The sequence below is a fragment of the Panulirus ornatus genome, chromosome 4 (assembly GCF_036320965.1).
Source record: "Panulirus ornatus isolate Po-2019 chromosome 4, ASM3632096v1, whole genome shotgun sequence".
Taxonomy (NCBI): domain Eukaryota; kingdom Metazoa; phylum Arthropoda; class Malacostraca; order Decapoda; family Palinuridae; genus Panulirus; species Panulirus ornatus.
In genome coordinates, this window is record NC_092227.1 from 72,310,670 (window position 1) to 72,327,362 (window position 16,693).

The 16,693-nt window shown below is 44.2% G+C and overlaps 1 protein-coding gene across 1 annotated transcript in view; it reads right to left on the bottom strand.

Moving 5' to 3' along the window:
* tyn (trynity) overlaps window positions 1-16,693 on the bottom strand; it is a 51,618-nt gene that overhangs the window by 3,029 nt on the left and 31,896 nt on the right. Inside the window, exons 5-14 of the mRNA XM_071696580.1 lie at window positions 14,513-14,625; window positions 13,905-14,074; window positions 13,521-13,576; window positions 8,236-8,514; window positions 7,660-7,835; window positions 5,578-5,711; window positions 3,290-3,429; window positions 2,903-2,984; window positions 646-790; window positions 76-340 (exon numbers count right to left, since the gene is read on the bottom strand). Coding sequence (XP_071552681.1) covers window positions 76-340; window positions 646-790; window positions 2,903-2,984; window positions 3,290-3,429; window positions 5,578-5,711; window positions 7,660-7,835; window positions 8,236-8,514; window positions 13,521-13,576; window positions 13,905-14,074; window positions 14,513-14,625 — 1,560 coding nt within the window. The remainder of the gene's footprint in view (window positions 1-75; window positions 341-645; window positions 791-2,902; window positions 2,985-3,289; window positions 3,430-5,577; window positions 5,712-7,659; window positions 7,836-8,235; window positions 8,515-13,520; window positions 13,577-13,904; window positions 14,075-14,512; window positions 14,626-16,693) is intronic.

Sequence of the window (16,693 nt, forward strand, 5' to 3'; positions counted from 1 at the left end):
TTGGTATAAGGCTGGCGTGAGTCAGTGACAGTATAAGACAGGTTCTAATATGACAGGTCGGTCACGACCACTTACTGTTGTTAAGGTATCCCCTGGCCGACTCAGGCACAGGCTCGTCCCGGTACTGCGGACGCTGGTCGTCGCCCAGGTCCAGCACCAGGATCTCCTGACTGATGCTCATCTCGTCGCTGCCCGCTGAGGACGTGAGGGCTTGAGCGGCTGCCATTGCCTCCTCCTTCGTGGTCTCCTGAACGTGTCCCCAGGCTCCTCTCATGTTGCTCACATCACGACGCTTGCGGCCCCAGGAGAACAGCTTATCACGACCCACCTGACACCTCGTCTGGGATGTAGGAAGACAACCAGCTGGATCAAACGCTTTCATCAAGAATGTACGAAGGAAGCGAGGAAGCATTCACTTCTCTGGTGTAGGTCACAGGTAATGTTCATCACTATTTGGGATTACTGTTTGTGTTTTATAGGGAGAGAGACATCCATTTACCATCAATTCATTCATCATATACGCTATACAAAATCAAAAAGTTTAACAAGAGATATTTGCTTCTCATCCCCCTACAGAGAGCAGCTGACCAGAGTACCCCAGGAACAAGGGCTGCCACACCACAGCAGACGGAATACTGGACTCACCGGCTCGCATGGTCCCAGGCAGTACTTGACGTTGCATTGGAAGATGACGCCGTAGGACTCAGTGAACCTAAAGGCCTCGTAGACAGACTGGAGGGCCGACCCGTCCTTCGTGAACTGTGGGAAGATAGTTGGCTCCACGGGGCACCTGCAACAGATGGATGAGTCTGGTCATGTGCATATCAGGTAGGTGAGAATGCAGGGGGCAAATCTTCACGTAAGGAGGGAATAGTGCATAATAGTGCATCTCTCAATCTACCTGCTGATGTTAGTCTTTTAAAAAGTTTGTTCAGACTGCTTTGTGTGCAATGGGCCTTACTGCTGTACGCACTCACACCAAGGTTATATCCAGCAACTATTTAGTTTTTGGATCAAAAAGCTTCACAAGAGAAAACAAAAAAAAAAAAGCTAGAAATGCAGAGCTGATGTTAGATAAAGAATCAGTATCATAGATGTTATGGCAGGACCCTCTCCAGCGAGTCAACCACAGTTCCCCTCCAGCCGCACGGCTCAGCAAACTGCTGTAGAAATATCAAACACTCAGTGAAGCATGTGGCGAAGCCACAGGTGATTATCACAGAGCACCACACACCATACTGGAGCCTGTGACCTAGTATGTCACCATAGGGGATTATCACAAGGAACCTGAAGTTCATGGGGTCAAACCACAAGATGCTTCCGCTGGGTTATACCACAAGACAGGTGAAGGAACCATAAAACAGTGAGAGGTGACGAGGTCCACCTCAAAGGTTAATCGTATGTCTGATGTTCCTACCATAAGATACTTCCACTGACCAGAAATTCACACCAGTGATAAGTAACCTGTCATCACACATTACTCCTGGCTGCCTACCCCTACTGCTTTATATGGAGTGTTGTTGTAATTGTCAGGTAGCTCGTGTTGAGCTGATGGCATACAAGGAGTGGTTATAAGACAGCCGTATTCTGTCTGTGCGTCCTCCTCCCATAGTTAACCCTAATTATTAGTTGCCCATGATGATCGTGTGTCTATCTATGTGTTCCACCCTCTTCTGAGATTAGTATCATCGTACGTCATTTGTAATCCTCCTCAGGATCTTCGTAACGTCATGTGATCTGCTCAGTGATCGTCTAACGTCTGTATTCAGTATCTGCCTCACCATCGATGTATATATATCCTCACACGTACCTTTACGTTAATCATAATGTAAGAGCTGCGTATTTCACTTGATCCCATGTCACTCCTTAATGAATACGTTGTATTGTCTTGCTAATGTTGCCTCGTTATAACGTCTAAATCCTAGCTGACAGTTATGACAATGGAGAAGACATTAACAAGTCATTTGCATGTATTAGATTCATTATCATTTTGCGTGTACTGAATGACTACTTTTGAAATAGAAAAGGGAGGGAACTGAGATATTTGTATCATGCAGGATCCTTGATCTCATGGGATGAGTCATACGCACGTAGTGTCTCGTGAAGTCAACAGCAAACACATTAGATATTCATCAGCTTTAAAGGCTGCTTCCTGAAAACCAACCGTGATGTCTCCTCAAGGTGTACTCAGCTACTCTTGCAGGTAAAGTTTCTGGAGTTTAAGATACGAGAGGGAACGAGTAGAAAATCAGGACAGTAATTGAATTTGTGACTCAACTAGAAAAGCAATGTTAATTATAGAATGCTTACAACAACAGAATTTGATGAACAATAATAAAAAAGAAAGACGTACGATTAACCTCATCAAAAAAGGACAAATATGAGGTTGAAAACAGTTACTTCGACATAGCGATCAGCTTAACACGCCGAAGAGAAAATTTCTATTGCTTGATAGACAGAGTTAAGCAAATGGCAGCCGACATTAGGGATATTGCCAAACTCTATCATGAGATTTTTGAAGATTAATGCCTCTATAGTTAAGACAGGAGACAAAAATGTCTATATTAGAACTACGCAAGTGGAATGACATTTAGAAGCTGCGAGGAAAATTCCCTTTATAGAATTTTATTGTAGGAACAGGATGGAGTAGTTATGCTGTGAAGAAATCACACGCACGATTTTTCGTATCATAGATTATAAGTAAGTCTAAGAAATCTCAGAGAGACATAGTGTAGAGGAACGGGCCCTCTGAGGAGGAAGTTGCACAGTATTGCAGATAACTGTTTAAAAATCAACAAAGGGAGACCAAGATGTTGTTGGGGTTGAAGAGGACACAACAACACAGGATAAACATGGAATACAATGATGTACGCTACGAAGAGAGGAACTAAACACCACTGACCCGTCGTCGTCGATGATTTGGAAGGTAGAGCGGGAGTCCTTGGCCATGGCTACGCAGCTGCGGGCGAAGATGCCGTAGGGAGCTGTGAGGGAGAGAGAGAGAGCAGGATCATGAGGTCAGTGTGATGTGAAGCTTGGTTAGCTGGTCCCCTGTTCATACTTCGTTTGAGCATTATTGGCCATGAAATGACATCACGACTATTTCTTTGTCTGTGTGGGAATTACATTAGCCTGGCTATGTACTGACATAAACTGGCTTTGATTACCTTCTCCTCTGTCTTTTAAAAGTATTAGTCGACAGAAGGAACAACGACAGAAATCGTTTCACTGTATTATAAACTCATTGTGCTAACATAGAAGGAGGAGCTATTGCCAACGTCTCTCTTACTTTCTTCCGGAATCTCGATCCTGAAGGTGAGGATGTCGCCGATCCTGACCGTCTCCACCTCCCTGAGGGCAGCATCCAGGATGCGAATCCTTGGTGGCGGAGCTTCGGGGGCGGAGGTGATGGGGATCATATCTGGGTCCCTGGGCGAGGGAAATACAACACTTTAGGATAACCTGAAGCAACGGTACCAAAGGAAAATGATAACAAGGGATGACTGTCAGTGGTCCACGTTTATGTCAGCTTGTCAGTAATCATTACTTATCCCGAAGGATGAAATCTCATATACCAATATTCTACCAACAACAAAGAACTAGATTAAAGTGAACTTATGACAATGTGATAGACACTGTGGTAATGAACTTCTTGTAAGGTAGACGAAGTGTAATTTACATTGAAAAATTATTACTTCTTTTTTTTTTTTCCTCAAGACGACAACTATCTACGGTGCTTGGATGTGACTGCAGAGCATGTGGTGAGTAAGTGTGCTCAGGAAGGGGGTTTGATAAGGATCATCCAACAGACTTGCATCAACAGACTGGTGAACCATAACTCTGGGTCGCTGAATGGGGGAGGAGGAGGAGGAGGATCTCATCAGGTTTGGGTACATCTTTTACCTGAAGACTTGGAAGGGAGACAAGTGGAGTGGTCGTCTTTTAAACTGCTCCATCATCATCACAGCTCAGTACACTGCGAATCGTAGGAACACGGCCCACAGCTTCGTGTATATAAATGTGCGGTAACTATTAGTGTATTACAGGGAGAGAGTTTTATAATTATGTCGCCATTTATTGACTATACCCGTGCGGGAGGATGAAGAACTGGGGTTTGCTGTGAGCCGATTGATTGCCCTGTCTAGCTAGAATTTGAACTTGGGTTTGTTAGATCGGTGGATTGCAATGTAACTGCTACGCTGCGGACGGATGGTGTCCCAACAGACGTACATCAAAACAAAGACAAATATTTTTATCAATAGAAGTCAAGCGAGGGTTACTCTAAGCCGGATTAGTCGTCCACCTCTGACGCTACATCTCGAACGTGAGAACTGCTTTAGCGAGTATGCAAAAAAAAAAGGCAAGAAATGACTCATCACGAAGGCGGTCTTGAACTGGTCATTTGTCTCACCCACAGGATTATAATGAGGGGTCTGTGGGCTCTTCTTTTCTGTGTGCTATTGTTAGGATATGACAAAAGAACTGAATCATATCCTATACATTATTCTTCAAGTATGTCTTGGAGCTTCAAAGTGAAGCTTCACTTTGGTATTCTTGTTCTGGCTAGCACCACTTGACTCTGTTGGGGTTTTGGCGTGGGTCACGGGGCTTCAAGTAAAGCTTCTGGAGGTTTATCCAGTTTTTCCAGCATCTTATCAGTTCACCTTCAGTACGATCGTAGGGGGACAGAGCACGACGCCAGCGGCTCAACCCTGCGAGCAAGAAAAGTGAATCAGACGCCAAATGCTGATTCACCGTATCGTGGCGATACTAATCGCCACAATAAGGTGAATCAGCAAAACTAAACGTAAGTAACTGTGTTCCGCCTCCCACAAGTCATGAATTAAGAAACAGAAGGGCTTGTTTAGAGTATCATTAACCTAAGATTAGCGTTTTTGAATGCACTTAATCCTCAAGCAAGTTTCTCTTCGAGAAAATCTTACACTACAACTTGTTTCAACAGTCCATGTCTGCTGATCTGTATCTAAAGATCTGGGGCCAGAAAGTCGTGATGATAGGTCTGTGTAGAAGGTCATCGTCTACGGGTCCATGCCTACAGGTCAAGGAATCTAACGGTACTGTCATACAGTGTCTACAGGACTGGGAAAGGGTAATCTACAGGCAGTGTACATTGTGGCACCCTCAAGCTAACCATTAGCCGCAGCCCAGAACTCCTGAAAGCCACAGCCACTGTCTTACCGGATGATCAATGTGTTGGATAAAGGGTCGTGCTCGGATGGGCTGCTGTAAAATGTATATCATTATTAAAAAGACATCTGCAGCAGGAGTCATATGTGGTGTAGAGGGTGCTAACCATGCTGCTGCTTTTGACAAAGTTAGTTTTTAGAAAAAAAGATATGATTCTGTAGACACTATTTAGCAGGTTTATGGTGAGGTGGAATGTATATCTACATATTAGCAATAAATAGGTGCTGTTCACAAAAATCATAGGGTTCAAACGAGGTGACTGTTCTCATGTTATTTATATGAAGTGCATTCTCAGACCAGGCAGGCATGGTGGTGTAGCCAGCAAGGACTGAGAAATAAGTATGTGAGTGAGCGTTGATGTGTACGCACCTGATGGGGAGCATGCCGAAGGTGATGTTCTTCGAGGTCATGTCGTAGGTACAGCGAATCTTGTAGATCTTGTCTGTCTTGGTCATGACGATGGAGTGGTGCTGGATCACCACCAGGTTGGTGTACACGCCGCCCTGTAACATACACACACATTATGATATCTTTAATTAGACTTTTTTTCTTATTTTACGATGTAGATTCGACCCAAGCTTAGAATGGGCATCAGTTACTTTGTGTGATCATTTGGAGAAACACATAAAACCTGCTCGAGGAAATGGAATGCAATGCAACGAGAATTAGGCCTAAGATAGTCCTACAATGGGAAGGATGTCCCTGAAAGGCCAACGTTAGAGGAAAGAATATGATAGGAGTCCTGTTAACCAACCTCTATTCCTCGGAAGCCATAGTGACGGTAAATACTGACCACTACTTCAAAATCCAAAGGAACTTAGAAAACCTTGAGGACAAGCCTTGGAATCTAGACGTGGAAGACATCAGTGCAGAATCATTTCATCAGCAACTTAGTATTGGACGTATGGAACAATGTTAGCAAAGATGAGGCAAAGATTACTAGGTGATCTAAAAGACTATCTGACGGAATTGAAAGGTCCAAAAATGGGATCCTACGTCTGGAGATGACTCACAAACAAGTAAGACATTCCACTTAACCCAACTGCTCTAGGATGTGGTGGTGTGAGTGCCAGGGGTGGCGTCTGTGGTCCCAAGGGTTAATGAAGTGCATCAAGATGCTGGGGGTATGGCGGGACGATGATAACGTGGTAGGAATATGAAGTGTGGTGTCAAGATGATCTAGGATAATACAAATGTAGTAGGATGTGGTAGACGACATGAAGTTGGAACACAGTGGATTAGATGGTCCATGGCATATGATAATGCATTATGATATGATGGGATATGGTAAGATGATGGGCGCTGGCCGGGTGATAGGGTGTAGAAGGATAAAGATGACTGGTGTGATGGTAAGTGTGATCCTCGACTTACGGAATATAGTGGTCGTTGGTGTTAGGATGTGTTAGATACAGTGCGGGTGGTTACTCGTGGTGGAAGATGGTGGGTTGAGGACTGAGTTATGAAGACATTCTCTCATGATATGTGTAAACCAGATGGATTTCAATATTCTTTGACTAGTGAGGAATATGAACATACATGTGCTGTCAGGTTGTTACTATTTCTTCACAGAAAGTTTCAGTCTGGGGATATGTTACAGTACATGTAACGAGTATGATCTCAGTATTTCAAATGGACTCACCAATTTCTATGTCGCGTTAATGGAAATTTAGAAAGTAATGCTTAGACACTCAGTCAGCAGTGTAAATTTGTGTGTGTGTGTGTGTGTGTGTGTGTGTGTGTGTGTGTGTGTGTGTGTGTGTGTGTGTGTGTGTGTGTGTGTGTGTGTGTGTGTTGTAAAGCAGTCTTGCTGGCCCCGGCCGCTGCCACCTGTTGCCTTTCAGTAGCCATTACATTATTGTCCCTAAGGCTCTCCTCACACAGCAGATGCTGCTCTCCAGATGCAGGACGGAGCCCCACAAGAGGCCAGCTGTTCCATTCGTAACATCAGTTCTTATCGTGAACTGAAGCGACTCATCTTTGTTTACATCATGATATTTAAAAGCTTTAGTCTTATCTATATTTACTTATAACTATTACTATCTTTGTCATCATTATCATTATCATTACCATCCTGCTGCTTCTACTACCATTACTACTACTATTACTAGTACTACTATAACTGCCGCTATTACTACTACTACTGCCGATCATTGTACTCGTTGAGAAAAGATGATTCTGCTTATTCAGCATTTGTATAAGAGATTACTTTGGCTGGAGAGGAAGAGACAAGCTGAGACAAAGAAAAGGAGAGAGTGTGTATGATGGATAGGGAGGGATGCAAAAATAAAATGGGAAGCAGACTGTAGTACCGAAGAGAAGGGAGGACTTCATGGTGGAGAGAGAGAGAGAGAGAGAGAGAGAGAGAGAGAGAGAGAGAGAGAGAGAGAGAGAGAGAGAGAGAGAGAGAGAGAGAGAGAGGGGGGGGGGGGGAGAGAAACAGCATTTACTTACAGCATTCTGAGTGTTGCAGTCTTGGCCAGCCATGGACAGATCGAGGCGGAACTTGTCCGAGTTGATGACCTGAACGTTGCAGGTCTCAGAGCGGCCCAGGGCGTAGATGCGGCCGTTGAAGGGCTCATTTGTGGACACCTCCACCACGATCCTGGTGTCCTTACAATGCACCGACACTACAACGACAGAATCAATCAGCTGTTAGACATAACACCACCATGACATATTTTGTAAACAATTCATACAAGATTACATTCACATCTTGCCCACGTAGGGAGACCTTTCTTGTACGAATGATCTGAAAATACAAAAGAAATACAGGAAAGAATTGCTAAGGAATTCAAATTAATTCAGACAGCAACAGACCCAGGTGTTCCTTCGAGGCTTTTAGCGATAATGGAAGACATCATAATCTCACAGATTAATGAGGTACACTTTGAAAGGCACAAAGATAATAAATAACGTGTTAATAACATGAATGTTCATCATTAGACAACATGATTATTCACTATGATAAAAAGGGCATCAGCACACACTACTCTGGGGTTTATGTGACGTCGTAAATATGATACTCACCGTCGTAGCAAACTCCGGTTGGGTCGCAGTTGATGTTACTCCCGCCTGGTGGAGCGGTGGTTCCCTTGCCGGCAGTGAGGGTCGTGCCGTAGGAGGAGGAGGAGGAGGAGGAGGAGGATGACGAGGAGGAGGAGGAGGAGGAAGAGGAGGACCCGCCGCCTAAACCGATGGACGTGAAGCCCCCAGGGTAACCGACGGGCTGGGGAGTGTTGCCTCCGATGACTCCGTCTGGGATGAGGCCTCCAGGGACACCGCCTGAGCCTGTGACTTCCTTCGGGTCTGCAACACAAGTAGCGAAGCTCACGAGGTGTTGCAGTGTCAGTCTCAGGAGGGCGAGGCATCACACGGGTTCAGGATGTTACACCTGATGATCACTTTCCTCTCTCTTACTACACACACACACACACACACACATACACACAAATACACACACACACACACACACACACATACACACAAATACACACACACATACCCACACACACACACACACACGCACATATATATATATATATATATATATATATATATATATATATATATATATATATATATATATATATATATATATATATATATATATATATATATATCTTTTTTTTTTCTTTTAAACTATTCGCCATTTCCCGCGTTAGCGAGGTAGCGTTAAGAACAGAGGACTGGGCCTTTGTGGAATATCCTCACCTGGCCCCCCTCTGTTCCTTCTTTTGGAAAATTAAAAAAAACGAGAGGGGAGGATTTCCAGCCTCCCGCTCCCACACACACACACACACACACACACACACATATATATATATATATATATATATATATATATATATATATATATATATATATATATATATATATATATATGGCGTCAGATTCCTTTTACGGTGATCCTGCGATTTCAAGGTTGCGCAACATCCAGTAGGAGGGAAAAGATGGATTCTTTTTGAGTGGGAATTCCCTCGTCGAGCTTTGCACTCCCTTTTGTTCACTGACGATGACCTAACCCTGCCGAAGGTGACCCTTCACTCGCGGCGTAACCACAAGCGGGTGAAGCCCCTGTGCCTACCTTACGTCGTGTATCAATTAATCAGCCAACCTCCCTTTTGCCTGGGAGCCTGCTGCTCCCCTCTGCGAGCCTCGCTCCCAGGCCTTGGTGGTTTGCAGGTGTGTGTGTGTGTGTGTGTGTGTGTGTGTGTGCGCGCGCGCAAGCCTTTTGTTTACTTATTTGTTGTGTGTATGTGTATTGCTTCCTTAATTTTCATGGCGAACTCCTGCAGCGTATCATCAGAGTGTATTCAACTCATCTCTTATTTTCTTAAGAATCGTTTACCATTTCGCCACCAGAGGGTCGTTAGTATACGAAGTGATGGTGCAGTTTTCAGCACAATTTATGTCACGATTGTCGACGCATGACGTGTGACTATAAAGCTAAACAAGTGAAAAGATCATATCAAAGTTCAGGTCATAAAGCTGATACAGTCCAGCCTGCATTACTGATACTCTGGCCACTGGCCGCGTGACGGAGTTATCTCGAGAGAAAGACCACAAAGACCCAAGGTCCAAACGAGGTGGTCTAATGGCATCTTGATGAGCCACGTACCAACTGGATGTACCTTCATGAGTGGGAACATGATTAATGAGTCGATGATGAGTAAATTCCTCATTAATGAGAGCACGGTGGGTCAAGCACCAACATTTGCCAGGCTGCCCGCCTCTTAGTAAGGTCATGTCCTCAGCGGCAGACACATCTAGGGAAACCCGAGCCAAGTAACAAGTTGTCGGCTGGTGAGGCCCGTCACAGCTGAGGCACTTTAACCCAAGTTCAGTAGCTACCAAACACAACAATGATGAACAGGTGGGTGAGCTGTGCACCGTCTGCCCACGGCGGGGATAAAAACCTTGGCCAGTGAATTATAGACAGCAACGCTAACCACAACACCACTAAGGCACCTTGATACATCCTGTATGAGATCCTGATGAAGCGAGTGTGGTTAGCGGATCCTGATAAGTGAGGCCCTGATAAGTGATGTTCTATTAAGTTGGACCTTGAGCTACGGGATGAGTGAGAATGATGAGTGAGATTCTCAGGATGAGTGAGAGAAATGAGTGCGATCCTCAGTTCAAAGATGATGAGTGTGGCGCTCAAACACCGATGTGTGAGGTACTGAGTGAAACAGTGATGAGTGTGGTACTGAGTGATGTGACGCTTCCATCACAAGGATGTGGGAAATCCTCGTAGTTCCCGAGCTGTGATAACCAAAATGATGACGATCTACTAAGTTCATCTCAGCTGTGACTGATCTAACTCTACTCTGTAGACATCAACACTACCTATGATCCAACGTTGTACACATGGCGTGGCATGACAGTTCTACTGAAAATCAAGGCCTTTAGTTCTTGAGGCTCACTTTGTGTATACAGAACAGACTAGTTGATATTTCGTCGCTATTGTCTTCTTGACACACACACACACACACACACACACACACACACACACACACACACACACACACACACACACACATATATATATATATATATATATATATATATATATATATATATATATATATATATATATATATATATATATATATATATATATATATATATATAATGTAATTAGTAACCGAGCGTTTGAGTACTCGTATTTGACCATCAACTTAAAAACTACACGTAAACATTCCTGTATCTCAGGAGGACAACCGGTTCTGGCAGAGTGAAGCAGATCTCCCTGCAAGTGTTAGGTTCCTCTCCCAGATATGACGAGAGTGAGCGATCATCAGTCCAGCAGGTGTCCTACGTTGATGTATTGAGTCCTGAAGGAGCATCATAGTTTATCCAGAGTAAACATGGACAACTTTCTGATAAACAAAACAAACTATATGTGAGGACCAGCCTGACTCGGGTGTCACTAACGAAAACATCACCAAACAAGGTCATTTCGTGGTATATGAATGTTATCAGGTGGTGCAAATGGATGATGTCTACCCATTATAAAAGGGGAATAATGTTTTTGTTCATTTCTGAGTGCTGGACTGACTGAACATTAAATTGAATGGTGATCGTTAATACAATATTATTTCGGCTCAATAAGCAGGGAGATATTGCCAGGCTCCTCCTCTAACTTACACTGTTGCTGAAGATGCTATATGACGTTACTACAGAAGTACCTACAGTGATGTACATGCTGTACTTAATCCTTATGGTTCTCCGACAAGTTGTCTGCTTAGAGAAAAAAAAATATTAAACAGAAGACAAAAAGAGCGTCATACTAAGCGTGCTCAAGGTGTTAATGAGATGCATGTTAGTAAAGCAGGTCATTCTGTGAGTGTACATAGATCATTTCCCATGACGGATCGACCATCACACTTAGTGCTGCAAGACAAGTGTCCAGGGGCGTATGACCAGACGAAGGAATGACCTCAGAGAGTCGTGTTTGGTTTGACCAGCTTTGGGGAAATGATCTTTGTATATTCCGTTGCAAGCGTCAGGTTAGTCGGTTAGTCTGGTGTGAGTAAGTCCTGTAGTCATTCAAAGCTTTAACTAACTATGGGAGTCACTTTGAAAGGTTGTTCATCAGAGGTAATAACATACCGACTTAGATTATATAGGGAAGGTTTCATAAGTTAGTGAAGTATACGCGGCATGAAATTCTTAAGCATAATCTTATACCCAACAAACCAATGGAGGAAAGTTTCCATGACGGGATATCACTGCCAATATATATATGTAGAAGGACGCCGTAGTCACCGGCTGCGTCAGTGACCAGGTAGACGAATTCGGAAAAGCAAACACCGAAATAACCAATCACCCCGAGTCATCCATATTGGATAGAAAGTTCTCCACAGCCAATCAGCAATGGAGTTTAGCCATGAAGTCTTCAGGCGACCAATGAATGATAGTCGTAGTTATTCTGAGCGACCGATGGGAAATGCAGTCAATGTCTTACCGAGCTCCTCCACGCCCTCGATGTTGACTTGGCGGGAGATGGAAGCCTTGTCAAAGCACATGATCTGAGTGATGTACCGATTGTCTCTGGTGGTCACCTGCTTACAGATCATATTGTCCTTCGCCTCTGTAACGTCACGTGAGGTCAAGAGGTAAAGTCAGTGGTGGTGGTGGTGAGTCCAGCATCAAATGTCATGTCAGACGAGTCAAAGAAGCATATTCGCCTTCATGAAAAAACTGGTCATTTCTATGGAGGCATGTGGCCGGTCCCATGTCAACGAATACGCCTCTTAGATCGCGTTAAGCTCTGACAGAGAAGTGAACTTCAGGTGCCTAAGTAAGAGATGTTATTATGAGAGAAAAATGTACCTATAAAAGTTATTGTGTGAAGAGCATATGGTCTGCTTCATCCCAGGATGATGGCCTGAGAAAGTCCACTTAAAACGAGTGCAATAGGTGTCAGGAAGGCACCCGAGGAGGTTATTAACAAAGTCATTAGTGTGAAAGATAATCATTTTAAGCATTAATGGTAAGCCAGCTGTATGCTGTGTGACATCTGCTGCACAAGTGATCATTACTGTGTGATGCTGTGAGGCCACTGGATCAAGTCATGTTTGGAAATCGGTGTAAAGTCGTTAACTCCAGGGATCATAAAGGTCAGTCTTTATGATGAGAATATAATGAATGATTCTTAAAGTTGTGTGTTTGCAGTGGAGTGTCCTTGATAGCAGGAAAGGGTCAAAGGATGAGTCGGTGTACATCAGGGATCTGTGTGTGCTGGTGCAATAGGTCATGGTGAAGGTGCCGGTGAGGTCATGTCTACTGGTCTTATCTTTGTCTTGAGAAACATCCGTTCGTGTGTTATCATGTCAAAGTTTATGGCAGACACTACACTGCCAAGGAGACAAAAAAAAAAGGTTTAAGTTTTATATATATGAATATGCATTATGATCTGATATCTAAATAGTACATATAAAGCATACTGCGTGAGTGTGACTAAGACTGCAGACTGTGCAATTGCTGGTGAGGTCAATGGTATACGGTGCTACAGACATCTATATACGGTTTAGTTAATGTTATCAAGCATTAACAAGCTAAAAACAGCATTTCTCTCAATATTACAGAGCACAGATGGGGGATATACAGCAAAACTACTCAGTGATGTTAACAAAACTGCAAAGCACAACTATCATTACTGGGATGCAGTGCATCCTGTCTCATGCAAGGCTACACACACACGTCTCGACACCTCCCAGGTCCACCTGGGTGACTGGCAGCACCAGCCACCTGAGTGTAGGTGAGGCTCAGGGACAAGGTGAAAATAGAGACACAGGTGTACTCACTCCTGCAGACGTTCTCGTAGTAGGTTCCTGTGCGCTGGCCGTCGTCCAGGAGTGGCCTTGTGGGTGACAACAGAACGTTAAGACACGACGAAGGGACATTGTGTACAACTCTCTTACACAAATTTACCAACTTCACTAGCCACAAAAATTTATAAGATATATAAAAAAAGATTTATTCTCATACTCAGTAAAGAAAAAAAAACTTTTGAAATCAGGGGTTGTATATTTCTGGTATATAATATAAATTTACTTTGTACAGCATATTTGTATATGATCTGGACTTTAAGGCCTCGTTCAACATGTGTTCTGGATTAGATATCTTTTATAAGACTTAGAAGTCGGTGTGAAGTCTTGTTGCTTGTGAGAAATTTCTCGTTCTCCTACCTGTCTGTAGAGAGGAAGGTGGAGGGGCCATCGGGGAGCGTGTAGTGGTCCAGGTGGAACAGCTGGCAGTTGTAAGTGTTGCCCGTGGGCGGGCCCTTGTAGAGGAAGGACCTGCACAGAAACTCGTTCTCGATCTCGCACGCTCTCTTGCAGGCCGCGGCGCTGTTGGCCTGAGTGTGGGAAATGAGGAAAGTTCAATTATCTTAAACCTGCTGCGTTGCATGTATCCACTACTGGTTTACGTAATCAGTACATCATAATGACCAGAGGTGAGTCTGACGACGGGTTTAATTCACCCACTGAAAAGGTCACCCATCCCCTCACGCTGATGTCAAAAGGACCTGAAAGAGTTGACTAAACACAACCACCTCATTGGAATCATTTGCATCTTTTGATGCATGATTGCCCGGGTAACACCAGGAATACAAGGGTCAATACATGTCAAAGATATCACTGGTGGCGCTAAGTTACTCTTAGAATGATGAGTCACTGAGTAGCAGAATAACATAGGAAATGACTCCTAAAGAAAATAGGAAAGGTACTACGTGGCTATAAATCATACAGTGACGCTGGTGTCTTAAGGTGGTCAAGAGGCAAGACTATCTCACCATGAGTTCCTTGTCGACGTAGTAGTGCATATCGACATAGTGGGAGACAAGGCCGTTCGACACACCGAAGTTCGGCTCCTCGTAGTCCCTCTCGTCTTCACACGACTCCGAGGCTGTGGAAGGAGGCATTGGTAATGGTCAGGATGGACGTATAGCTCTGATCATAAACAGAAATCGGGTATGGCTCTGGCAAACATAAAGGAGATGGGTGCGTCCGGTAAGCCGAAGGAAGGTATGGACTTTTACGCACAAGAAAGCAGTGTGTCTCGTAGATAAAGAACGGAGTTACTCCCGCAATGCAGTTCGGAGAGAGTGGATCTCTCAGACAATACAAAGGGCGTGTACATGGGAAAGATAGATAAGAGGATACCTGATGGTCTACGACAAGATTATCTGCTGGGTTATGCTAATGATATCCTCAGTTCTTAATGCGTCTATAGAGGATACTAAAGAGAAGATACCTCCCTCATGCACAACAACCAGCAGGAAAATTGTCAAGATGGAGCGCCAGGTAAATGGAGAAAGTATACTGATACGGAAATTTTGCAGGAAGCGCGAATAGAAAATACATTCTGGTCCGACGACTGGGGCCGGTTATCTTAGGAAGACACACAGGTATGAAAGTTTGATTTTTTTAATTAATTTGCTTACGCTCTTGAACAGGTTTATCTACCAGTTGTTGATATAATTAAAGTATTTACGTAGCAGCAACAAAATCTTGATAACATACCTTTGCTACCGTTAGTTAGGGTGACGTTAACGTTACATAACTGGCCTATAGCATCTCTCTGATATCTTCCTTACTCCTCACATTAATTAACTTTCCGGTGCAAGCCAGTGGCTTCTGTCTCACGGTGATAGTGATGAAAGCAACAGCTGATACTGAGCTAAAGGTATTGGAAGGTGTTGGTATTGTCCGTAGCTGTGGTGCTTGGTGAGGATTCTCGAGTCTACAATTGGGTTTCAGTACCATGAGCGTTGCAGAACATATAGGTAGATAACTCGTCAAGTGAAGTTACAATAAGAAGTGACACATCAACCAAAAGAGATTCAATTATGTTCTAACAGCATAGGAGAGCTTAGCATCCTCAAGCTTACGATCGGCTCAAGAAATAAAGGTTTGGTATATATGAGACAATTTAAGCTTGATGAGTCACTATGGGTCTAGGAGGAGGAGGAGGAGGAGGCCTTCATTGCAACATCTTTAAAGTACATAGAGTTCATAAGGTCACACAGCCACCGCCACAATGTTAGTCTTGAGGGGAGAGGTCGTGGGAAGCTGAACTGATGCTCTATCATCTGAGCAGTCTGCACGCAGTCGTAAAACGTGTCTCGTTAAAGGTAGCGTTTAATGCCTCCTTGAACGACTGTGACCCTCCAAGTGGGTATCATTGACCTAATTAAGGAAACGCAGACCTTCATCAGGGAAAGTCGTCAACCGTCGCAAAACACCAGTTTGCTTCTCAACGTCCCGTTCGCATTTCGAACGTACCGTTATAGGAAGGTGACGAGAATGACGACCCAAGTAGTACCTGCAAGCTATTCCCTTCCGGCCGAGTGCACCACCGCCTGCACGGCAACCCCGGCCAGGGACGACCTGTCTGCGATACTTCGGGTTGGAGGTTCCTAAGATCATGTGGATTATACTGCGGAGGTGACGATACAGCGATACTGCTTCGCTCTGCTTTTGGTGTCTAGTCATCGGTGGCTAATGTGTGACGCTTGGATTGTTTGCGGTGGCTATTTTCCTCCGTGTGGTTCCCGTACGTTTCAGAGAGTCCTTCAGGGTTCACATCTCGCCAGCAGACTGCTAGACTTAGACAAGGGAAAAGATTCGCTGCTCTCTCCACCTCGAGATCTGAGCCTGGACATAGCTGTATCCAAGGAAGGACAGCCAGTTACGAAAGACAAAATACAGAGCAGACCTCACCAAGGCATTTGAGTGATCTTAACATTATTGGCTGAGCGATACAATATCTATGGAGTTTAGAGGGCACCAAAGACTGCCAGCAGAGTGTTGCAACAGAAGACAGGGGCTGTGGTATCAGCTGCCTTAGTTTTGAAGCGTTATCGTGGACCACTATCAAGTTCTCCTCAGTTTCCTTACCGACACACGGGGTCGCCAGTAAAGAAGTCAGTAGCAGCAAGACCAGCGTTGCTGTATAGTACTAGTTTAGCTGG